The 25,288-nt window shown below is 48.9% G+C and overlaps 1 protein-coding gene across 2 annotated transcripts in view; it reads left to right on the plus strand.

The window, feature by feature from the left end:
• Positions 1–813: 813 nt before the first annotated feature.
• Positions 814–25,288, plus strand: part of ITGB5 (integrin subunit beta 5) — a 111,448-nt gene continuing 86,973 nt past the window's right edge. The window contains exons 1-3 of one of the 2 annotated variants that reach the window (XM_082458553.1): positions 814–1,286; positions 10,665–10,750; positions 20,671–20,875. In XM_082458553.1, coding sequence (XP_082314679.1) covers positions 1,217–1,286; positions 10,665–10,750; positions 20,671–20,875 — 361 coding nt within the window. In that variant the 5' untranslated portion in view covers positions 814–1,216. The remainder of the gene's footprint in view (positions 1,287–10,664; positions 10,751–20,670; positions 20,876–25,288) is intronic. The other variant, XM_082458552.1, reaches the window with a different exon arrangement.

Consider the following 25,288-nt stretch of genomic DNA (forward strand, 5'->3'; position numbering starts at 1 on the left):
CAGTGCCTGGCTAGCTGTGTGCTTTCTGTACTGTACGTGTTAGGCATCCTACTATTATTTCCTTCTATTGGTACGTGAAGGCTGCCTCTTCCGCTGCCTAACCATTCCAGTCTTAACCCACTCATCGTGGCCCAGCCCAAGCCCACCTGGTCCTTTGCACGTGCTGTTAGGGGAAGCTCCCCACCCCCGCTCCTTACAGTCAATTTTAGAACCAGCTCAGGTGTAAAGGATAAGGTGAAAGCCTGAGCATCTGTTCTTCGGTTTATTTGTTCTGCTTCACGGAAACCGCCAGCGTATTGAGATAAGAAAAACGCAGAATAGTGACATATTGGCCAGTCTCGAATCCGCGTAAGGGGCAAAACTTTAATGAAGGAAAAGTGCGTTTTGTGTGTGCCTCCACGCCCCACGTGCCCTCACTCCCCCACAGAGCGCGTCGCCTCGCGGTAACACTCGCCGGTGCTCCGTCCCTCCGGCGAGCGCGGCTTCGGGAGGACTAGACTGCTACGGCACGATTCCCCGCTCCCCGCCCCGGACCCGCTCTCTCTCCTTAAATCCAGCAACCCCAAGTATAATCTCGGCTCGCCCGTGCAGCGTGCCCCTCCCCCTTCCCGTAGCCCCCAGCTGCTAGGGAAGCCGGGCCAGACGCTACCCCAGGATTTCGACCCCTGCCCTGGCCGCCAGGTGCGCCGGAAGCAACTTCCACCTGGATGCCCTCGGCCTCCCGTGCCGGCCGGTCCCTGGGAGGGGCGGAGCTCGGCCCGCCCCGCCTCGCCGTAAACTGACCTTGTGGCAGCCGGGCGGGGGCCGGGACCGGGAGAGAAGGGGAGGAGTAAGGAGAGGAGGAAAGTGGAGCCCCGCGGGCCGGAGGGAGGAAGAAAAGGGAAGGGGCGGAGGCGACGGGCACAGTGTACCGGCGCGCGGGGGAGCCTCAGCCCGCGGTGCGTCCCGGAGCCGAAGTCCTCCCCGCACAGAGCCGCCCGCCGGGACCGTCCCGAGCGGCGACACCCCGGGCGTCCCGGCCGGGGAGCCGGCGCAGCGGCGGCCCCGGGACTCGGCGGCAAGCGCTGCGGGAGGGATGGTGGCGGCGGGGCGCGGGCCAGCGCAGCCGCCCCCGCCTCCCGCCAGGCCGCGGCCCCCGGCCCCCCGCCCCCGCGCCCCGGCCGCACGCCCCCGCGGAGTCCGCCGCCCGCGCCGCAGCTGAGCCGGGCGCCCCACCATGCCGCGGGCCCCCGCGCCCCTGTACGCCTGCCTCCTCGGGCTCTGCGCGCTCGTGCCCCGGCTCCCAGGTAAGCCGTGCCGCTGGCGGTGCAAAGAAACTTTGTGGCGCACGGAGCCGCCCTTGGCGTCTCGGAGGGGCAGGGCCCCGGGCCGTTGTCTGAAGGTGGGAGGCATCCTCGGGGCACTCCCAGGTGGCGAGCCGCTGGGGACGGCCCGGTGGGGGGCTTCCGTACTGCGGGCGCCACCCCGCGCGCGGCCCGCGGCAGCCCGCAGGGCTGTCGTCGGCCTCCGGTCCCCTCCCGGGCGAGGAGAAGCCTTCCTGTGTAAACAGCCCTGCCCGTCTGCTGACCCAGCCTGCGAGCGCCCGCGCCCATTGCGCGGGGAGGGCCGCCGCCAGCCCCGCGTCGGGATCGGGGCTCTGCACTCCCGGCACAAAGCGGCCCTTGTGGCCGGCCGGGGGCGGCCTGGCTGCTGGGAGGCGCCGAGTGATGCCGCCGGTACCCTGGTCCCGGGGAGACGAAGGGCAGCTGGAGGCGCGTGACCCGGAGTCTTCGCTGGAGTCAAAGCGTGGGGGCCAGGGCTACTCCCGAGGGGGCTAGTCTCCTGGAAGCGCGGGTGTTCAGGCCCTCGTAGCGAATCCTAGAGTTTCACCGTGCCTAGGCCAGCCGCCTTCCTTTAAAGATGTAACCCCCTCTTTCCTCCCCCAAGCCCTCGCATACCCGAGGGGAGACCCGCGTCCCAAACCACAGCCCCACCTGGGAACCAAGCTCCAGCTGGGAACCAAGCCCCAGCTGGAACATCCCGATCTGATTCCTTCTGCCTGGCTTTATCCCGGAGTTTACAAACACCCCGTGCAGCACACTCCCTTAATTCTGGAGGATTGATTCTGGAACGGAGGGCAGGGGGTGTGCAGTTGCACTCGCGCGATACTGCCCGGGGCCGGCGGCTGCGTGAGGAGCCCTCCGTTACCTGCTTTAGGTTTTCGGAGTTGGGAGGGGGCTGGATGTGGCAGTTGGGAGGCCGCAGCGGAGGGATGCTCTGTTGGGCGCTGGGGCTGCCAGGCAGATGAGCTACCGCCATCCCTTCTCCCCCCTAAAAGCAGGAAGCTCCAAACTTTCTCCTTTCCCGTAGGAGATAATTGTGTTGTGGTGCTCAGTTCACTTTCAAGCCCGAGATTCTTGATTGCTCTCGTGAAGCAGATGTCTGGCTGCGAGGGAGGGAAGGACTGTCCCCTGCCGTGTCTCATTTACATGAAGGCAGTGGAGGTTTCTGTCTGAGAAAGAGGAGAGGTCTGGGCAAACAAAAACTTTCTTCAGGGCCTAATTCAAACTTATTACTGTAGCAGGTTTCTTTTTTCACTCCAGAGCTTGGGGTAGATCACCGGTTTCCAAACACCCATCTGGCAACCAGTGCCCATTGCTGATGTTTTCCTGGGTCCCCAGGGAAAGGCAAAGAGAAGGATGTATCCTGTGTCACACACAGGAGTATATCATTGCCAACAGCCCCCTGCTTCCCAAGGACTGTCCTTTAATTTGAAATTATGTCTTTTTTATTTTTGGTGGGAAAACTTCTTTTAATAATTTGTAATGATAATAGAGAGTAGATTTTCATTTTGAGCAAAAGAAAAAATCTGGTAATCCTATATACATTTTACCTTCTCTTTTTGTTTTCTTTTTAAATCATAATGACCCTAATGATCTGTGAAATCCAAAAGTTTGGGAACTGCTGAAGGAGATGACTTCTTAGTTTCCTTACAGTTTGACATTCTGATTTTAGTAAAACCTTAAATACTTCCAGTTGCAAATAATTCTTTCAATACATTATTTTCCATTTGCGTTGTGATTTCTGTTTTTCAAAGTTTGTATACATCTTTCATCTGTGTGTTTAATCCAGCAGGAAACACACTTCTAATTTAAGGGGGCTCACTTCAAACAAGTCCCTGGCAGGCTGACAACCCCCATCCCAGGGTTATCTGCTCTCCTTATTATCCCCTTGCCGAGGGCCTCCAGACAGGACCCGAAGATATGGTCTTCCCGCATAACCAGGGAAGGGTTTCTCTGGGGTGAGGCCCTTGATCTCTACTAAGAAGGAGGGAGGAGTGTGGCATTGATCGGGCTGCGGAACTGGAGTCATGTTTGCTATCATTGTTTATTAAAAGGAAAAAAATCAAATGTTCTTCTGGTGAATGTCCTGCACGTTAGAATGCTCGAAATCCTAGGAGAGCCCTTTATCCTATTTACTGCGCTCCTGTTGGCAGCACTCCCTCCCCCCATGATTCCGAGGTCTATGCTGGGGCTGTTGGAGTTTGGCCTTGGGTTTGCAGCCCTCCTCAGGTAACCAGGCAAAGGTTCAGAAATGCAAACAGGGGGTTTGGTGTGTCGGCTGCTGTTTACCCTAGGTATTTACACTTTAGCGCCATCATCCTTGAATTAGGGGGACTTTCAATAAAAGGGATTGAGGCAGAAGAGGGCAGGGCCTAATTAGCTCTAATTAGTATTCCTCTCCTGCTTGTTCTCCATGCTTATTTAGCTACTGAGGCAACGGAGAATTAAAATATCTAAGTAGTTGGCAGAAGGCCCTTTGTGCCTGCCTACCCTGGTAACTACTTTTTCTCCTCCAGCCAGCTCATGGAAACATTCTGAGAAGTTTTAACATCGTGTGGGACGATTACGCAGTACTTAAATGATAGTGCCCCTTTCACGTGGCGGTGTGCAGCTGTGTTAATGGGGTGGGGTCGCTTCACAGGTATTTTCAGTTGGCCGGGGCGGAGGGCTGTGGTGTGTTCTCTTTCTTTCTAGTTGGAATGGGATTAATGGCCTTTATAAATGTAAAGGAACACTTTATTTATAGGTGCCCATTTGTTTGTGAGGCTGCTGCTTCTATTGAATGCAGGGTTTGATTCCTGGGCCACATGGTGAAAAGTTTGCTCCCAGACAGGCCTTGACACCTGCCCTGTGGCGGACGCTTGAGGCAGGGCTGTAGAGTGCCCCTCCCCACCTCCAGGCTAGTTCCCTTCCCCCCGCCCCCCCCCCCCCCCCGAGTTTTTCAAAGATGGTTGCTTGTCTCTTGGAGAGTTATTCTCAACTCTCTCGCTCAGAGTGATCCTGTTAAAACTCAAGTTAGATCGTGTCGCTCTGCTTCAAACCCTCTAGTGGCTTCCGGAAGTCCTGCCAGTGTCCTGCCAGGCTCTCCATGAACACCCCCTGCCCCCCTTGCCTCTCACCACTTCCCCTCATGCACTTCAGTCCAGCACCGAGGGCCTCGTTGTCTTTGAGCTCAGCTGCAGCCCTTCCCTCTGCCTGGAATGCTCTCCCTGCAGATCTCTGCACGGTGGGCTGCCTCCCCCCCGTCCCCCGCCCCTCGCCAGCCTTTTCTCGGTGTCTCCAGCTCAGCCAGAGCTGCAGCCTCCTGCCCCACATTCTTCCTGTCTCCTTGCCTTCCTTGAGTTTTCTCCCTGGCACTTACCACCATCTAATGTACTTCCGTATCTGGCTTATTGTCCATCTTCTCTTCTGAGCATTCTGCCCCTCACCAGGACGTAAGCTCCGTGAGGGCAGGGAGTTTTGTCCGTTCTATTTGACACTGTATCCTCTGTGCCTAGAACAGTGCCTGACTCATACTTGTTGAATGAATGGATGAACTCGAGTCTTGGTAGTGTGTGTGTGTGTGTGTGTGTGTGTGTTGGAGGCGGAGTGTCCCATCCTCACCTCCTTGCCTCCTTCTACAACTAGCTTTGAGGTCAGGGACTATGCACGTAACTTATTAGGAGGAAACAGTCACCGTGCGAGGGAGAGAACTCGTTTGAGTGGGTCAAGATTTTTTGAGCTGGAATCTATGATAGAGGCCATTTAGTCCACCCCTGGAATTGTTTGCAGGAGGATGCTGAGGCCAGGAAAGGTTAAATGACTTGCAGCCAATAAGTGACACAACAAGTACTTGGATCTTTCGTGCCAGGATAGCCTTTCCTCAACCCATGACTCCAGCCCAAATGTCCCGTCCTCTGTGAAGCCTTGTCTGCATGCCTCGGGTGGAGCAGAGTTGGCCTCTCCTTCCCTTGCTCTCATAGCGTATTCTGTCTGTTAGAGAGACTGGGGGCTGCCTCACGTGCTACGTGGTGAATTGCCGGGTCTCACTTACCTTTAGGTCCCGATACGGACACAGTGATCCGTACTCAGTTGAGTCCTCCCCGCCCGGCCACTCCTACCATGGTTTCAGTGACCTTAAAAACAAAAACCTCAACTTCCTAAACATGTAAAACAATTTTAGTTACAGAAAAGTTGAGAAGGTAGCATAGAGAGTTCCCATATGCCCCACTTCCAGTTTTGCCTGTTATTTACATCTTGCATTCATATGGCATATTTGTTACAATTAATGAACCACATCAATATGTTATTATAAACTAAAATCCAGGGCTCCTTAGTTGCGGCATGTGGGATCTAGCTCCCTGACCAGGGATCGAATCCACATCCCCTGCATTGGAAGGCAGATTCTTAACCACTGTGCCACCAGAAAAGTCCCCAGTTGTCTTTTTAAAAATAAATTTTTGAATAGGTAATATATTCACATACTTTTTTAAAGCATAACAAGTGTAGGGTGAGAGATCTCTCTTCCATTCTTGTTGCCTGTTAGTCTGGGACATTGCCCCGACCCCCTTGCCTGCTCAGACCATCCCTGTCGGTTTCTTACGGATCCATAGTGTTTTCTGTACATTTATTATAAATCTCCCTCCCCCAGTTTTATTGAAACGCAGCACTAAACACCCTGTTCTGTACCTTGCCTTTTATGTTAACTTAGCGATAAGTAAATCAGAGTGAGCTTCGTATCAGTATGCAGGGAATAGGGAGCATGCACATTCTTTTTTAAAGCCACGTAGTATTCTAGTGTTTGAATTGGTGTTTTAAAAAAACAAGTCATATCTGTAAAGCCCACGTTGTCGCGTGTTTTGCAGATGTCTGCTGTTCAGAAAGGCAGTAAAGATATAAACAATACAGATCCTTCCTAGGGCGTATTTACACTTCATGGTAACATCTTTAGACTGATGACTCTTTAATTGCTAGAATCAGCACTGGAAAGACTTTGCCACACGTGGGGGGATTGTGGTTCAGGGCATGGGGAGAGGCACTCCAGTGCCTTACCACTCCCCCCACCCCCACCCCCTGCCCCCTGAACAAGAATGATGAAATGTTTTTATTTTCTGTTGTCTTGGAAAACAATGAGTAAAATGTAATTCGGGATTGTGTTTCTCTCACCTGGCTGGAGGAGGGTACAGGCAGGAATGGTTGGATCAGGAGAAACATTTCATGCATCTTGAAGGAAGGATCGGCCGGACATGGCGGCTGCCTGGATATGATTGATGACAGGCAAGGATGAGTCAATGAGTTTTGGAAGGAGAGCGTGTTTTTAGATGATGGTTTGCAGTAAACCCCCGGCTTCAGAGACATTAAGGGCTGCAGGCAGTTGACGTTGAGCTGGAATGGTCACTGTGCAAACAGTAACCAAGAAAAGTTGTGGCCACTGTCTGGGCCGCTAGCACCTATTACCATGACCTAGACACAACACTCTGACATTTGTGAACTGCAGCTGTTTAACGTTTTTTTCATTGCTTCCTTCCTTTCAAAATGCTATTGGTGCCAAGTGACTCATCCAGCCAAATCCAAGCTTACTGAAATATTAATAGGTGGAAAGAGGAGAGATGCCAGAGGGAGTAAGGCTGGCACTGTGGCTCATATCAGCACACAGTCTATGCTTCTGGTTCCCTGAGTTCCTGGCTGCTGCCTGGTCCCTGGCAGACTGTGAGCTCCTGGGGAGCAAGGCCTGGGTCATTCATCTCTGTATCTCTAGCATCCCCTGGTCCAGTGCTTGGCGTTTGGGACATGCTTAGAACAGGGTTTCCTGAATTTTAATGTGTCCCAACAGCAGCCTAATTTTATTTTTATATTTAAAATAAATTTTTAATTTTTATACAATTTTTAAAGGTTACTTTCCATTTACAGTTATTACAAGTTATAGCAGTGTGATTTTAGAGGAATCATTTTGAGTGCAGGGAAGCTACTTTACTATTGCATGTGAATATGTAAGAGTAACAGAAACAATTAAGGATGACAAATATTTTACAGGTGTTCAGTATGTTTTCATACCAGATGCCTGTCACATCCTTGGAGCATCTTCAGGATTATGTCCAAGGTCTTTCAGGATGACAAAGCAGAAGACCAGAGCCCAGTCTGATATGGGTCAGAACGGAGGAGCCCTTAACGCTGTGAACCCGAGACCCCCGACCCAAGGTCCCAGAGCTCAGTGATGAGCCCCTGGTATTTAGAAAGTGGTGTTTGTGAATTTATGTTGATTAGGGCAGAGACATAAATGAGACATCCAATCTCAAATTCCTTTCTGACTGAGGGCCCGTTGGACTTCTCTTCTCCGGAGGACCCTGGAGCTCACTGGTCACATGGCCTGCGTCTGGGATGGTGCAGGGATCCCCAGGCAGGTACCCTATGTGGGCACTTGCCGGCCAGTGCCCCTTCTGACCTCTTACTTGTAGACTGGGCTCCTTCTTTCAAGTCACTCTTGTTTTCTCATGTTTTCAACTGTAAAATGAGGTGACTTGACGAGCTCATGCTAAAGCATTTCTAGCTCCAAGGTTCTGCAATTCCATTATTTTTATAGAAATGATTTTATACATCAAAGCAAATGACATGCCACAAGGGCCTGAGTGTGTACTTGATAAGGTTGAGGAGAGCAGGAGAAAAGTCACTTTCATTCTAGTTTTGATTTTTTTCACCCCCTCAGGTAGTGGTTTCTGACAGGTAAGGAGTTTTTTTTTTTTTTTTTTCAGTTATCCACATCTATTTATTTAATGTCAATACTTCAAGCTAAGTATTCTGGGGAATATTTTTTTTTTTAATTGAAGTATAGTTGATTTACAATGTTGTGTTTATTTCTGCTGTATAGCAAAGTGATTCAGGTAAGGAGATTTGACCAAAACATGGAACTGGCAGTTTGAAACTTTTCCTGCCATCATTCTCTTTTTTAAAAGGCTTTTTTATTTTATTATGTTTTAATTCTATTTATTTATTTATTTATTATCCCTCCCCTCCCCCCTTATCCCTCGGTAACTATAAGTTTATTTTCTACATCTGTAACTCTATTTCTGTTTTGTAGATAAGTTCATTTGTAGCCTTTTTTTAGATTCCATATATAAGCGATATCATATGATATTTGTCTTTCTCTGTCTGACTTACTTTACTCAGTATGACAATCTCTAGGACCATCCATGTTGCTGCAAATGGCATTATTTAAAAGGTGTTTTAAAAAGTTCCTATCTGGGGCTTCCCTGGTGGTGCAGTGGTTGAGAGTCTGCCTGCCAATGCAGGGGACACGGGTTTGAGCCCTGGTCTGGGAGGATCCCGCATGCCGCAGAGCGGCTGGGCCCGTGAGCCACAAATACTGAGCCTGTGCGTCTGGAGCCTGTGGTCCGCAACAAGTGAAGCCGCGGCCCGTGCACCGCGATGAAGAGTGGCCCCCGCTTGCCACAACTAGAGAAAGCCCTTGCACAGAAACGAAGACCCAACACAGCCATAAATAAATAAATAAAATAAATTAAAAAAAAAAAAAAGCTTGCCTTCAATTAAAAAAAAAAAAAGTTCCTATCTGAAAGTCTCCAAGTGAGTGGATTCATTTTAAAATGAGAAAGGAGGTTGTCAAGGCAGGCAGGAGGCAGGCAAGCCCAACTTCCCCATGGGCTGGATTCTAAGACCTCCTTGGTGAGTGTTTGGGACCTGGGAAGGACTCTTCCTTCTGAAATGAGGTGTGCACGGTGGTTGGTCCCAGCTTGTTTCTCCTGGAAAGTGTGTTCTGAGTCCAGCACTGCACCCAGGAGGTCCTGCTGTAGGCCTGGCAGTGAGATTGTGGTCCCCCAGCTCCAGGGGTATGAGGCAGGGGTCCCAACAGGGCGATGGCAGGTGGGGAGGGTTCAGGTTGGGGTCTGGTTGGGGGAAAACCATCATTCTCGCCCTCTGTGGGCTCCCAAAGCTGCCCTGCCTTTCTTCCTAGCACCTCGGGTTCCATGCCAGCTGCCATTCTTATCCCAAATGGTATTTGTTCCCTCTAGTGTGGGGTGACACAGTGCAGCTTCCTGCATCACCCAATTTCTGTGGCTTTTCACTGCTAGTGACAAAGAAGAAGCAGAGAGTTAAAATTAGCAAATTAGGGAAATGTTACAGTTTTAAGATGTCTTACAACCAATATTATGTTGTTTTGTGGAGCTAGGGAATAGTCTCCACCTCCCGGTGTTTTCTCCTCTACTCTCTCTTGTTAATCTCGTTGACTCTTTTTTTCCCCTGTATGGTCTGAGCCCTTCTTCCTAGGGCTGGTGGCCCTGGGTTTTTCTTTCTTCTATTTATCTGCTGTGCCCCTAGGCAATAACCAGAAGAGACCAGTGGGTCTGTTAGTGCTGTGAGGACCAAATAAAGTTATTTCTTTTCAGAGAAAAACCAACCAGTTCTGCTCTTGGTCAAAAGAAATCTGTCCGGGTTGTTTCAGAAAGGAAGAAAAAGAACTGGATGCTAAGTTTCACAAAGAATGTCTTTGCTGTTGGGGTGGGAGCTGGAGGGGGGATAGAGTGAGGTAGGGAGGTGGGGGAGGAGAGGGGACAAGGGCGTTAACCTCAGTACCACAGTTGAGCCTGCCTTGGGAGGCCCCTCCTCAGATGAATGGCACAGGGACAGGGAGTGGAGGAGGTACTGGCCTGGGCTTGAAATAAGTGACGTTTATAGCAATAAAGAAGTTTCCTTCTAATCTTAGTTTCTGATTTTATTTAAAAATCAGGGATGGATTTTGAATTTGATCAAATGCCTTTTTATTACCTCCTGAGGTGATATGCTTTTTTCTTACTTGACCTACTAGTGGATATATTGAATTAATGGATTTCCCATATCCTAAGCTGACATTGTATTCCTGGGATGTATTCTTCTTTAAGGGCTGTGCTGGCTTCTTTTGGTACACTGTGGATTTGGTGCGACACTACCTGATTTAGGATTTTCTTATGCCTGAAGAAGATCGATCAGTTTTTTTTTTTTTTTTTCTTTCCTTTTTGTACTATTTTTGTCATTTTGGCTGGACTAAGTGTAAAGGGGCCTGTTCCCCCTCAATGAGGCAGGACCTGCTGTGTTACGGGAGAAGGCGGTGGGAATCTAAGTGGGTGCAGCAGAAGGAATGGGAGTTGCTAACACAAGTGTGCACGTGGTGGGTGCTTCAAAAACTGTCAGTGTTTAGCTTTGGCCAGTGAGCCTTCACCTGCAGTTAGCACAGGGGCCTTGCACTCCTCAGCCTCATGGAGGTCCCCTGTTAAAAAATAAAGGAAGTGACTCCTCCTCCCGCCCCATTCAAAAGCCTCATTGATAGAGATTAGGGCCAGAAACTAATTGGTGCATCTTTACCGTTCTTTGAAGGTCTCAACATATGCACTAGTGGAAGTGCCACCTCGTGTGAAGAATGTCTGCTCATCCACCCAAAATGTGCCTGGTGCTCCAAAGAGGTATGTGGGTGGGGGAGGGGAGGAGTGCTGTGAGGGGGTGGGGGAGGGGTGGGGGAGGGGAGGGGTGGGGAGGGCGTGGGCTGCACCACAGCACACAAGTTGACTGTGCAGAAAGTGTGCAGATTCTGCGAGTTGCCTCTTCCTCTTTCTCCCAAGGCAATGACAAAAGAAAAGCTACATTTTTATAAGTTGGGTCTCTAGGTCGTGTTGAATGTTCTAATCCTGTTTTAGGGAAGCAAGGTCTTCCTTCCCTTTTGTGGGGGAACCAGTTATGACTCTTGTATAGTTTTCTGCTATTTGGTAAAAGACCTGAGCTTTTGAAGTGAGTCTGTTGCATAACCATTTAAAACATGCCTGGGTGGGTGGCCTGTTGGTGGTGGACGCCAGTCATCGTGGAGTGGCTTATCTGAGGATGAATAATATGAACTGGCCTCTGTGAAATGATTTTATTTGAAAACAATGGCTGCTGTTTCTTCAAGCCCTATAGGAAGGGATGTAAGTTTGGGGTGGTGATAAGCATATTGCTATCGTAAAGCAATACAAATATCAGTGCTTGGTGGGCTAATCAGGAAATATTCAATTTCTAACCCTCCTGTCTTGGGGGAAATTTCTGGGTCGCTTCTCTAAACAGTTGTTAGAACCATGGAGCACAAACCCTCTTTGCACTAGTCCACCACTAAAGTTATTTTTAAAAGAACCCAAGATTCGCCACTTGGGCTGGCTCGGCCTCTGCAATTCAGTGTGCGTGCCTGTCAGGAGGACCAAGGATGGCTCCTGGGAGGCCAGACCTCTTCGCCATGATGCAGCTCCAGAAGTCTAGGGATTCCTTTAGCCTATGATGGCTAAAAACAGTCGTGTGGGGATCCCCTACTAGATGCCACACACTTCATATATCGTATCTCTAATTCGCACGACAGCTCTGTCAGGTGGGTGGCAATACACCCGTTTTACTGATGAAAATCTCCGTCTCAGAGAGGTGAAGTGACTGTTTCAAGGCCACACCACGTTCCAAAGCTAGGGTTTGAGTCTGGCTTCTTGGACTTCTGAGCCCAGGCTCTCTCTTCTAGGCTACACTGCCTCTTCCATGTGACTATTGTAGAATTTTTTTCTAGTAGAGAGTAAGATTACTAAACAAGCTACTTTGAGAGAGGACCCTTCCCAACATATGAACCCCTCGTATTTGTGCTTAATTGTACTGTCTTTGTTTTCAACTTTCTTTAAAACCTTTCACTGGTTCCTTATGACCTGCATGACAAATCCAAGTTCTGTGGCCCCTGCCTGCCTCCCCACCTTCGTCCCTTGCTTGCCCCCAACACTTTAGCCCCAGGGAATGACTCAAAGGTCCCCAGAGAGCCCTGACTGATGAACAAACACCCTCATGGTTTTCCCTGTGCTGCTGCTTCTCCTGCAGGGCCTTCCTGGCTTTCCCCTCCTTTCCCTGACCAACACCTTGTCTTCAGTTTTCAAGAGTTAGTTCAAGGGCTTCCCTGGTGGCACAGTGGTTAAGAATCTTGCTGCCAATGCAGGGGACACGGGTTCAAGCCCTGGTCCAGGAAGAGCCCACATGCCACGGAGCAACCAAGCCCGTGCACCACAACTACTGAGCCTGCGCTCTAGAGCCCGTGAGCCACAACTACTGAACCCGCGTGCCACAACTACTGAAGCCCACGCGTCTAGAGCCCGTGCTCCACAACAAGAGAAGCCACCACACTGAGAAGCCTGTGCACCTCAACAAAGAGTAACCCCCGCTCACTGCAACTAGAGAATGCCTGTGTGCAGCAATGAAGACCCAACACAGCCAAAAATAAAAAAAGAAGAAAAAGTTAGTTCAAGACTCATCTACTCCATGAAAACGTTCATGGTTTTCCGCCAGACACATCTGTCTGTCCACCCAACCATCTATCCATCCATCTGTCCAACCATCCATCTGAAATTAGAATGTAAGCTCCCTCCACCAGAATGTTACGGCAGGGGTTTTATCTGTTTTCTTCGCTGCTGGATTCCCCACACCCTGACTGGTGCCTGGCACATAGTAGTTGCTCAGTAAGAGATTGATGGAAGGATTTCACTGAGTGGCTGTTTATTACGTGTCTGCACATACAGGCCATGACCACCTCTTTGTCTCCCCTGTAGTCTGTCCTCCTTCCGTCGCACTTATAACCTCTTACTCTGTGCATTTGTTTTCATGCCTGCTTCCAATTAAATCATTACCTCCTCCCAATTAAATCATTACCTTCTCGAGAATCTTTGTCTTATTCATCTTCAGGTCTGGCCAAGAATCTGGCAGGAATTCATATTTGATAAAAGAGCCCTGCTAAAAAGACATGGAGTTAGAAAACGAAAGTTTAAATCTCAGTTTTACCATGATTTATTGTCACTTTCTTGGTATGTAAAATGAAGATGACAGTTCTCACCCTCCAGCATTTTGGGAGTACAAAATGAGATCAGTTCACGAGAGGGCTTGTGGATGGGACTGCTAAGCAACCAAGCCTCCTGAACCTTGTCATCTACGGATATTTTCTAGTGGAATGTGGGCAGTGGGTCAGGAAGCTGGGCTGGATTGTCTACTTTAGGTCTCTTCCGTTCCAGTGCTAGTACTTCCCAAGTCTGACGTCCCGATACTGGTAGTGACTGATGTTATCTCGCGGAGCATATCATTGTCCTGGCCCACACCTCGGTTCCCTCTGTGCTTACAGCCTCAGTCTTGGCTGAAGAACCTCCTGTGATGCCTGCACGGGAATGCGGCTTCCCGTCCTCTTGGGAGGTGAACTTTCCCCATGGCCTGAGCGTGTTCCAGAGAGCTGGGTTTGGGGCATTCAGGAATAGTTTTGATCAACCCCTGCCCCTTAGCAAGACAGGATAAGTGTGGCCGAGTGCCTTAACAGTGAATCCTGGGACATCAGCACAGAAGTGAGGTTTCTGCCAAGAGCACATGACATGCGTGTGCTGGAGGGCCGGTGCCGAGTGGAGGGCCAGGGAGGGCCAGGTCCCTAACTAGTGTGTTCCCGTGGATGCCGACCCGCCGCCAGCCGCCCTGTGGCTGCGTACCACCACAGATTAACCCCCAGACACATTCCGTCAGGAGCCCGCTGCTCCAGGTCCCACAATGGCTTCCTTATTTATTTGGGGTGGGGACAGGGACGTCTTACTCTGCATTTGACACTGCTTGTAGCCTAATTCCATCTCCTCCCCAGTCCCCCTCCTGTCACTGTATTCTCCCACAGGTGTGGCGTTTGAGTCAGCCAGTGCCCTCACCGCCCCCCCGTCTCCACACTTCATGCTGGTTCAGTCTGCCTGGGTCTGCTGCATGGGCCTGTTAACCTGGCTCTCCTGTCTTCATTTTCTAACTGTGGCTTCATTTTCCCTGGTGGCTTTAGACAAGGGGTCCCCAAGCTCTGGGCCACGGACCGGTACTGGTCTGTGGCCTATTAGGAACCGGGCTGCACCGCAGGAGGTGAGCGGCAGGCCAGCAAGTGAAGCTTCTGCTGCTCCCATCGCTCGCATTACCACCTGAGCCATCCCCCCCGCCCCCGTCCATGGAAAAATTGTCTTCCACGAAACTGGTCCCTGGTGCCAAAAAGGCTGGGGACCGCTGCTTTATTTTTTTTAATTTTTTTTTAATGTGTTTGGGGATTTTAAAAAAAATTTTATTTATTTTTGGCTGCGTTGGGTCTTCGTTGCTGCATGCAGGCTTTCTCTAGTTGCGGCGAGCGGGGGCTACTCTTCGTTGTGGTGCGCGGGCTTCTCACTGCGGTGGTTTCTCTCGTTGCGGAGCACGGGCTCTAGGTGTGTGGGCTTCCGTAGTTGCAGCACGCGGGCTCAGTAGTTGCGGCACACAGGCCCTAGAGCTCACGGGCTTCAGTAGTTGCGGCGCATGGGCTCAGTAGTGGCGCACGGGCTTAGTTGCTCCGCGGCATGTGGGATCTTCCTGGACCAGGGCTCGAACCGTGACTCCTGCATTGGCAGGCGGATTCTTAACCACTGTGCCACCAGGGAAATCCCGGCACCTTTGCTTTAGACTTACCCTCTGGCTTCAAGACCAGAGTTGTCAGACTCTCCCTTACCCTAGACGAGGATGTGGAGGGGCTGCTGCTGGTCTTTACCACACAGCTCAGCCCCCGTCTCCTGTCCTTCGTCACAGCCCTGGGCTGTTCTCGGCCAGCTTGAACACTCCCTGTGCTGTTTGTACTGCATGGCGTAAAACATACAGCAAACTCCGGCAGCTTATTATCTATTTTGTCCTTCATTTTTAAAAAGTAGACATTTACCTCTGCTCTAAGAGAGTAAGTTTCACAACCCAGCTAGCTGTGAAGAGACGTGTGCAGGGAAGAATGTGTGTGAATGCTTTTATGGCAAGACCTCGGGACAGCCCATGTTGTTTCCATTCACATTTTCTCACCTAAAACCAGTTCCATCCCTCAGCCTAAGTGCGGTAGGAGCTGGGAGACTTAATCTAGCTGTGTGCTGGGGAGGAAGGGGGAAGGGGCTTTGTGGACCAGCAGCCTGTGCCGGGGGCAGGGAGGCCAGCGTGCTGGACAGAGGACAAGGTTTGGGCAGCAGTGGGCGGGGCCGAAGGACTGGCGTGTGGTCCCCCCGGCCCCGCACAGAAAGCAGGGTTGTGGGAGCCCCGGTGGAGGCAGAGGCAGGGCGATGGCACTCAGGGTTGGGGGTGAGGGAGGCTCTTGGGGTGTGAAAGTGAGCCAGCCTGAGGCCATGTTGCCGTGAGCGGTCCAGGCTGCTGTGAAACCAGAGGGAGAAGGACCAGGCAGGCGTGGCCACCGTGCGGGGTCCCACGGGACAAGAGCAGGGAGGCCTGGGGTGCTTGGATGGTGGATGTAGGGGCAGACGTGGGAGGAGATGGGGAACCTGGGCCGCGGGGAAGGGTCTTTGCCGTGGAGGTGGACGTGGAGAGGAGGCATGAAGGGATCACTAGGACTGGAGGCGGGAATGTGGGGAAGGAGACAGAGTAGAGGCCGGGAGGCAAGACCGGCCGCCTGGGCCTTCTGGGAGATTACCGTGGTGGGGAAAGGAGAGGGAGGGGCCGTGACCTGTAGTCTCCTTTGAGCTGGGAAGGAATGAAAAACATAAGCGTCCGCCCCAGCTCACAATAAAATACAGATCTATGAGAGAACATCTCTTTGCGGTCCTGAAAGGAAGCATCTCGGCCTATTGCAGGTGCTTCATGAACATTGGTCCAGTGCATTAAGTGAGCCGAGCGGAAGCTGACAGGGATTTCCCCATCCCCCAGGCAGGCAGGCCACGTGGGGGTGTGTTGATGGTGCACAAGGTTCAGTTTGTCATCCCTTAACCTTCTGCTCCCCTCCCCCGCCCCCTAATCCACGGGGGCTCCATCAAGCCAGGGCCGAAGCGCAGAAAGCAGCCGGCTCCTTGCCTCTGCCCAGCTCTCTGCCTGTTCACCAGTTTGCGACTTCTTCCCCCTCATCCCAGGATCCGGCAGTCTGCCCCCTTTCCTGCTTGGGTTCCTCTTCCCCCAGGCCTGCAGTTTCTCAGCTCTTCCACCCTGCTGTCTGTTTCCGCAGCAGGCAGCGAGGCGCCCAGAGGACGTGATGACCAGAGTGGCGCAGGCGGACAAGCTGAGCGCCCTGGCCACGGTGCCGGACAGCAGAGAGCCCGCTGAGCGCTGGCCTTGGGTGCAGGAGGGAGGTTTTTTATTAACAGAACGTAGGGGAGTTAAGTGTACAGCGAACAGTAGACCTCATTATATCCTCCGTGTAACAGGCGATGGAGGGAGCAGAGAGGGCCAGGTTGTAAAAACCCTGAGCGCCAGTGTTAGAACAAAGTAAAAGCCATCTAAATTTGGAACGCCTCCCTTTTCTTTCTTGTATTATTACCGCTTAGTGACTAAAAGCCCTGAAAGGTATTTCACGTTCCCGTGTGCATTCTGTTGCTTCTCTTGGTAATCTGCCTGCCATGTAGTTACCCTTCCCTCGTGAGCCCTCTGGAGGGTTCATGACGGTGTTTCTGGAGACCATGGACAGGTGCTTCCTTCACGAACTGAAACCTCTCCTGGCACAGAGCTGTAAGCACCTGTGAGCACTTGAGCTGCCCCGTGAGAGCCCATCCTGAAAGTAGTTTCCATCTTTCTGTGTTGAGATGAAGACTCGTACCTGTTTTTCTGCATCGAGTGGATATTTATCCTCCAAGTGTGATAGGTGGCAGGGAGAGCTCAACACCTGGGGCAGCAAGGAAATACTAGATTCAGAGGGATGGAGTTTGGGGGCCCAGAGTTAGTTTCCTGCTCTGGAGTTCAGCAGTGACCTTGGCTGAGAAGGGAGGCAGACGATGCAAAGAACACCGAGCTTACGTCCAGAAAAGCTGAGGCCGGAGGAACTTAACCTTCTCCGGTGCACATGTGCATGAACTTAGGCGTGTGGGCTTCTGACTCCTCATCTGTAGAAGTGAGGGGCTGGCACCAGGTGATGCATCCGAGGTCCCTTCCCCCTGGAACTTGCTGTGTTCTGACACCTGGCAGAGGGTCAGGTGTCAGGTCTCTGGGATCTATAGGCTCTTAGCATATCAAACTTCAGGATGTCACTCGTGTGAGGAGGGTTTTCTTAATCACGAGTCTTCCTTTCCTCCAAGGGTTTATAATTTGGGGCATCTGCATTCACTGAATTCGAAGCTTGGAAATGGTGGTATTGACGCATTGTCTTTATTTATAACGTGTGTGTACCTGGAAGGTCATAACCATCACCATATATGCCCCTGGTCTTTGTGGTTTTGGTTTCCTCTCTTTAAATATGCATCCATCCTTATTCAAAATTAAAATATCTAGAGAGGAGCTAGAGGAGGGGAATAGAGGAAAAGCTCTTGGGCTGGTGGGGTTACCATTCCCTGCTGGGTCTGCAGAGTTTTCTGTCCCTTTCTTGGGCAGCAAGAGCCTATGCTAGAAGTCAGTCATGGCTATTTTCAGACTGCATGCCGGAGGGACCTTCATCTACTGTGGGCATCCTTGATTGATGTCGAGATAGCTGCCTTACTCTCAGAAGGTTCTCCAGACTTGCCATGCCCAGAGGTGCCTCAGCCAGTGTCTTTGAGGCCCTAAAGGTCTGGGACAGTGACAGGACTCAATATATAAAGGTGTCTCAAAGGTTCTCAAGCACATCAGTGAAACGACTGGGGCTTCCCCAAGTAGCAAGAAACTGAACTCTGTGAAACAGGAGAAGGTTGACAGACCTGATAGAAATGGATGGCCCTGAGGCCAAGTCTGAGTTTGGTATGAGCGCCATAGTAGGCTGTCCCTTGCTGCTTGTGACGCTGGAGCTGCTGAGGTGTGGGCCCCCTGTACCGTCACGTTGCTGACGTGGTAGGCACTTCTGAAGTCATCCTGCAACTGGCAGTCTTAATGTTCTCAGTGGTGGTTCTCGCGCTGGCAGCTGGGTGACAGGAGTTCACGGTCTTTCCTGCTGGTGCAGCAAACTTCACGGAAGCCACGTGCATTGGAGTGGAGGTTTGCCACCCCCTTGAAGAATGTTACTAAGGAGAATGAAGGGAGAGCTGTTACCAATGAGGGGCATGAAGAGGGCTTTGCTCCTAACATCCTAGAGAATAAAGAAGCCCCAGAGCACAATCCGGAAAGCCAGCTACGCAAACAAGGTTGTAATCGGCACTCCGTGGCTGCCTCTCAGTTCTTCAGGTTTGGGAAGCATGTCCTGGACTTAAAGTCTCCCGAGGAGCCCAGCAGGTGCATCTTGCCTGAGCAGCAGGTGACCCTGTACAAGTCCTCCCTCAGGGACTGGTACTGTCTATCAGAAACGGCCTTTGAGCAGATTGCCTGGGAAGCTTGGACGAAGTTCATTGCTGGTGAAGGTGTCCAGGCATTAGGGAATGATTTTGATGACGTGAATGGCTGAGGCTGTGGTGAGGAATCACGTAGCTGCCTCCTGCTTAGGGTGAAAGAGATTGGCTCTGTGACCTAGTCTATTCCGGAGTGCAAGCTGCTTCAGACCAAGGGGAGGGCCGTTAGGGGTTTCCATCGCTCCTGGGAGACTGAAGATGCTTTCCTCGCCAGCCTGGTGGGGGGGTGGGGTGGGGAGGGGATGTGCAGTGGTCTGGTCAAGACAGGTGCACTTTGACAATCAGAACTGGGTGGAGGACAACCAGCTCTTTGGAATTGGAGGAGCTGGCAGCAAGGCCCAGCATGCTGGCAAGAAGTTCAGAAATTCTCTAGCCACGTAAGCTCTGAGCAGGCGAACCCCTAAGCCCTTTCAGCTCTGGACAGCTAATTCACCCTGTGCTTCACACAGCTCAAGACAGCAGTCCCATACCTGTAAGGCCCTCAGGAAGTTACCTCTCCTTTCCCCTATCCCTGGGAGGTTTTTACTGCTTCATCAGAGCCAAGCTAGACTGTTCGGAACCCAGTTTAGAAACCTCAGCTTTGGAATCTTGTAATTTCTTGAATAATCATTGTTCTCACCCTGTTCCACAAGTGTCTGTGGAGCCATTTATATTTACAGTGCAGTCCCGAGGTTGTTGACATGCAAGATCTCCCGTCATGTCAAGAGTTCAATAGACAAAATTTAAAAAAACAACAAAAACATTCAGTTATAAGCAAACGAAAAACCAAAATCACAGAGGCCCAGCACAACACATCTGGTTTTACTTACTTAAAAATACTGCAAAGTCTTCTTGACTTCTTGGTCTTGAATCTTGCAAAGGCCCCAGTGGGCACTGACTGGTCTTGGGGCATCCTAGACCATGATGAAGGGGGAGGGGAGCCCCTCTGCGGTCAGCGGACTCTTGACTCATCTGAGGCTCTTTGGCAAAGTGTTTACAGTGGCGGGAGGAAGAGAGAGCATCTCACTCCTCCAGCCATTACTCCAGTCCAACCAGCTGGAGGAAGGGATCTTCTTTTCTACATCCAGCAATGAATGGGTTTGCTTTGCCATTGAAAACCCCCTTACTAGAAAATGATCACTGCTTACAGGTATCCTACTTGATAACAAAGTATATAATTTCATTTTAAAGTAAATGGCCCAAACTCCTAGTGCCCCAAACTAGGGTGGGTCATCCTGATGCACAGCCTTCTCCTAAATCCAACTGAAGAAAAGAAAGATTTTTCTTATCAATGTGGCTTTATTGTTTAAACAACAATAAAGAGAAAAAGAAAAATATCATTTTATTCCCTCTCCCCTAACACCTCAACTATCTTAATTTTTAATTTTTCTTTGGCATCCTAATGCATATACCATTCTATTTTCTGATTTTTTTTTCTTAATATAAATGTTTTGAAATTTCTGCTTAGTCTTCATAATTATGTGTGATGACTGTATCATCTATTGAGGTGATATACCATATTTTTCTTCTGGTTTAGGGATTTTGGCTTCAAGTTTATGATTGTGCTATTCTGAAGAACATGCAGTATATATCTTATAGAGTTTTGCTTTCCTTTTGATAATTTTCTTGTGGTAAATTCCTAGGAGGCGACCAAGGGGTCAAAAGGTACCGCATTGCTCTCCAGAATGGTTGTGCCTGCAAGGTAGATGAGGGAACGGCTCAGAAGTTAACTCTTGATTGTCTGAGTGATGATTACTTGGCCACTTGTATGGTATCTTTCAAAAATTTTTAGTTATGCAACTTTTGACCATATCAGTTATTTTCTCCTGCTTATCATGTAGACAGGCACATTTTTTAAAGGAGCGTTTTTGACCATTAAAATGACGAGACCAAACATTTTTACTGTGCATGTTTACAGCTTACAAAATGCTTTCACATCCGACACCTCACTTAACCCTCATGATGCTTGGTGAGGCACTTGGGGGAGTTATTGTTTTGTCCGCTTTTAGGAAGTGGAATGTAGAGGGTCTAAGGTTGCAGGGTGGTGATGAGTCTACAGCTTGAGGTGTCCTGGAGCCGCTCTGACCGCCTCCTACCCTCTTCCCCTGTTTCCGCACCTCCAGGACTTTGGCAGCCTGCGGTCGGTCACCTCCCGGTGCGACTTGAAGGCAAACCTGGTCAGGAACGGCTGTGGCGGCGAGTTTGAGAGTCCGGTCAGCAGCACCCAGGTCCTGCGGAGCCTGCCTCTCAGCAGCAAGGGCTCCAGCCCCGCGGGGTCAGACGTCATCCAGATGACGCCGCAGGAGGTCACGGTGAACCTGCGGCCCGGTGAGTGCCCTCGGGGTGGACCTGTTCAAGAGGGTGGAAAGATGAGCCGGGCAGGGAGGGGGCAATGGTGAGGTGTGGCCCAGGCCCCAGGAAGCAGAGTCCAAGGCCTTTGTGGATGATCAGAGTATCTTTGCTATTTTAAAAAAATTGTGAAATATATGTAACGTACAGTTTACCATTTTAACCATTTCTGAGTGTGTAGTTCAATGGCATTAAGTCTACTCACAGTGTTGTCTAACCATCACCACTCTCCATTTCCAGAACTTTTTTGTTATCCCAAACTGAATCTCTGTACCAATTAAACACTAACCCTTCACTCCCTCCCCCACCAGCCCCTGGCAACCACCCTTCCACTTTCTGTCTCTGTGAACTTGATTACTCCAGGTACCTCATAGAAGTGGACTCACATATATATTTGTCCATTTGTGACTGGCTTTTTTCACTTAGTGTAGCATCCTCCAGATTCATCCATGATGTAGCACGTGTCAGAATTTCCTTCCTTTTCAAGGTGAATAATCCTCCATTGTACGTATAGACACATTTTGTTTATCCATTCACCCATCGATGGAGTCTTGGATTGTTTCCACCTTTTGACTGCTGTGAATAATGTTCTTGTTTCTCGTGGGAGGATGCTGGTATGTTTACTCTCTAGTTAATGCAAGTTTCTCAGGGAACGTGCTACTGCCAGGAGAAAGTATTTTTTCCTGTCAGCAAATTCCATTTGAATCAGTGGCGTTCTGAAGGGACGAACTTGCAGAGTAGAGATTTATTTATTTATTTATTTTATGACCCTGGAGCCTCTGCCAGCCCTGGAGTTGATTGTGGTATAAGGGAGCTGACAGTTTTTGCACACCTACTCTGTGCCTATTACTTGACCTACCCGAAGGTAGCTGATGTAACTTTACACCTGAGGAGCTGTGTGCTCAAGGGCTCCCAGTCAGAGCAGCGAACCTGACTCAATATTGAGTCTGTGGTTGCACAACTCATGGTTGTTTCTAGCTCACCACTTTTGTCGTTTTGTATTCTACATATTAGGTCCCTTGCGATGTCAAGGGAGGATGGGAGTGTGACCAAAGTAGAAGGTATCACATTGTTGAGAGAAGGCGGCTTTTTTCCCAAATCCCATTGATTTTTAGCCTTTTCTTCTTTCTCATTGTCTAGGAAACCACTGGCAATAACTATTTCCAGGTGGTTCGTTTAGACTTCAGGGCGCTGGGTCAGTGGAAAGATGAGGGATCTAGTTGGTCGTCCTAGGTTCTGGTTCTGGTTCTGTTCCTAGCTCGGGGGTCCTGGCCAAGCTGCTCTACTCCTTAGCATTTCAGGGTCTTTGTCACCTTCATTGCTCACAGCCCTGTTCAGAGGCTTAAATGAGACTTTTTGTATAAATGCACTTGAAGAACTTTTAATTATTGTTTTCTAAGAGTAATGGCCAAAGATGCAGATTTTGGAGTCAGCCACGTCTAGATTTGGATAGAGATTCTCATGTCTCAGAAATGGATCTAGCACAGCCCTGTACGTCTTAAGCTCTTAGTATTGCCTGTTCTTCTTGTTGTCGTTAGAAAGAACTCTGAGTCACCGTGTATTTGAGAACTGTTTTATTTTGCTTATTGAATTGTCTTGGAAATAAGAAACAGAAGAAGGGTATAAGTGGCATAGAGCAGCATAAACTGCTGGATGGCCCAGGGATTAGTGCTGGGATTAGCTGAAGTAACTGTTTTCACAAGTCATCTCACTGGAGGGGACACTTCGCCTTTTGTTTAGTGAGATTCCAAGTTGAGAGAGAGAAGGGAGCCCTTACAAAGCTGTGTGAGTGGGTAGAGAAGAGGAAGCTTTCTGTGGGCCAATGTCCGGTGGTGTCCTCCGGGGGGGAGATGAATGCCTCTCCCCACGTGGAGTCAGGCTCAGGGTCAAGGGCTCTGACCTAGAAGGGGACGTAGGCGTTGTTGTAGACTATTAATATATCAGAACACAGTGTATGATAAGAATGGTTACGACTAACATCAATGGTGTATTTTCCTTTTTAACGTAACAGTGTAACAGTCACTTCAAGAAAATTCTTAAAGTCATTCACTTTAACACTATTTTTCATTCTTACTAGATCTTCTGTCTTTGTATATGTGTTCATATTTTTCATATACTAACAATGTATTTATTACTGTGTACTGTTTTCACTTAATTTTTGGAAACAAGGACCAAAATTAACACCTCCAGAAGAGTTATAGTTTGAGGGTCATCATCGAGGGAGGTTTTTATTTTTGGAACTGCTCATCTAGAATTACTCTGAGCCTGTGGTGCTCTCTCCAAGAAACATTCTTCATGGTGGCAAATCCTTATTCTTTAGGGTAGATTTAATTTAGGGAAGAGTTGGAGGTCACACAGCATCAGAGATGTCACAGTTTCAATTCCAGTTTTCAAAATCAGAATTCAGGTGTGGCTCTAAGGCAGAGAGACTGTTGTTTGCTTTGACTTATCAACTGGCTTTTAAAACAGCCCCCAAAGAAGTGATTTGAGTGAGGGCACCCTCCTTGGGCAGAGTTGTCAAAGTTCTCACGAAGTTTATGCACAATGCTTATTTATGCATGAAGCTCAACGTATACTCAATTAAAGAAAGAAATCAGTCTTATTTGGTATAGTCAAATCTCTCGCTAAGCATTATGATTCAGTTTCCAGTATTGGAAATAAATGGGAAACATGATCCTGTGTTTATACAAAATCGTGATGCGAGTGCTGTGTGCAGCTCTGGTCCTGCGGAAGGTGCTGTGATGGAGAGCCCTTTGCTGTGGCGGTCAAGGTGAAGGAGGGGCTGGCTGCCCTGTGAAGACACACCCAAGCTGTGAGCGTGTTTCAGTCTGTAGAGATGAAGACTAGGAGGAGATCAGATGATAATCTGAATTCCTAGAGGTCTAGAACCTTGTGAACATGTTTCTCAAATATAGAAACACTTGAAGCTGATGATGCCTCTTCAAATTTTGAAAATTTCAGTAATTATAAAGAGAAGGACAGGCAAACCACAGATATTTATCTGGGGAAAAGGGAGAATGGTATGTTACAATTAACAACATTTTCAGTTTACCAAGCGGGTACTTACTTCAAGGTAATGCCCCCGTGACTCAGGAAGGTGTTCAGGTATGTAACGATTGGTTTTTCCATTGTGTATTTTTAGAAATGCTTTCCTGTCTCCTCCTTTGCCCTGCTCCCCAATACCTCATAATAGGTATTTGTTGAATGAAGTGTAGCACTTTACTAGCCTTATGCCAGACTAGTCAAGGACAAGCTTCAGCACAATATGTGAGGTACTTCACCAAGGCAAAGTTAATTGTTCCAGGATAAGCCTGGAAAAAAAAAAAGAAAATTTTTCCTCTGCTTGAAGCAGAATATTTTGTTTTGCTTTTTTTTTTAAAAATTGAGATATAATTCACATACCGTAAAATTCACCATTTTGAAGTATACAATTCAGTGGTTTGTAGTGTACTTGCAAGGTGGTTACAACATCACCACTGTCTAATTCCAGAACATTTTCATCACCCCGAAAAGAAACCCTGTACCCGTTAATAGTCACTCCTTATCCTCTGCCTCCACGCCATATTCAGCCCCTGACATCCACTAATCTATTTTCTGTCTCTGAGGTTTTGCTAACTCTGGACATTTCATTTAAATCATGTAATATGTTGTCTTTTATTTCTGGCTTCTTTCACTTAAGCAAAATATTTTTAAGATTCATTGATGTTGTAGCATGAATCAGGACTTCATTCCTTTTTATGGCCAAATAATGTTCCATTGTATATTTATAGATACACCACATTTTAGTTGATGGATATTTGGGCTGTTTCCACTTTGGGACAATTATGACTAATGCTGCAGTGAACATTTATGTACACGTTTTTGGGTGGACATATGTTTTCAATAATCTTGATTATATATCTAGGAGTGGAATTGCTAGATCATATGGTAATTCTATGTTTAACTTTTTCAGGAACTGCCAAACTTTAAGCAAGATTTTGTATAAACACAAGATCATGTTTTCCATTTTGTTTCCAGTCCTGGAAACGGTATGTCAGGATAACAATCTTAAAGAAACCTTAACAAAGGGTATAAAATCCTTAAGAAAGGACGTAAACTTTAAAGCATACTGAAATGGTAAAAAGCTAGAGGTGGAGCAGTTAGAAAAGGTTTACTTAAGTCTTTATTTGCCTCAGTCCCTTAGCCTGTTAAAAACTGACCTCTGATTGGTAGCTAAAAAATTTTTTTTAATATTTTATTTTGAAGTAATTTTAGAGTTGCAAGAAGTTGCAAAAATAATAGAGAGTTCTTGTGTACCCTTCTCAGCTTTTCCTGATGATAACATGTTACATAACCAGAGTATGTTATCAAAGCCAGGAAATTGACCTGGGTATCATACTGTTGACTAAACTA

This window comes from Balaenoptera physalus (assembly GCF_965194825.1).
Source record: "Balaenoptera physalus genome assembly, chromosome: 4".
In the NCBI taxonomy this organism is placed as follows: Eukaryota; Metazoa; Chordata; class Mammalia; order Artiodactyla; family Balaenopteridae; genus Balaenoptera; species Balaenoptera physalus.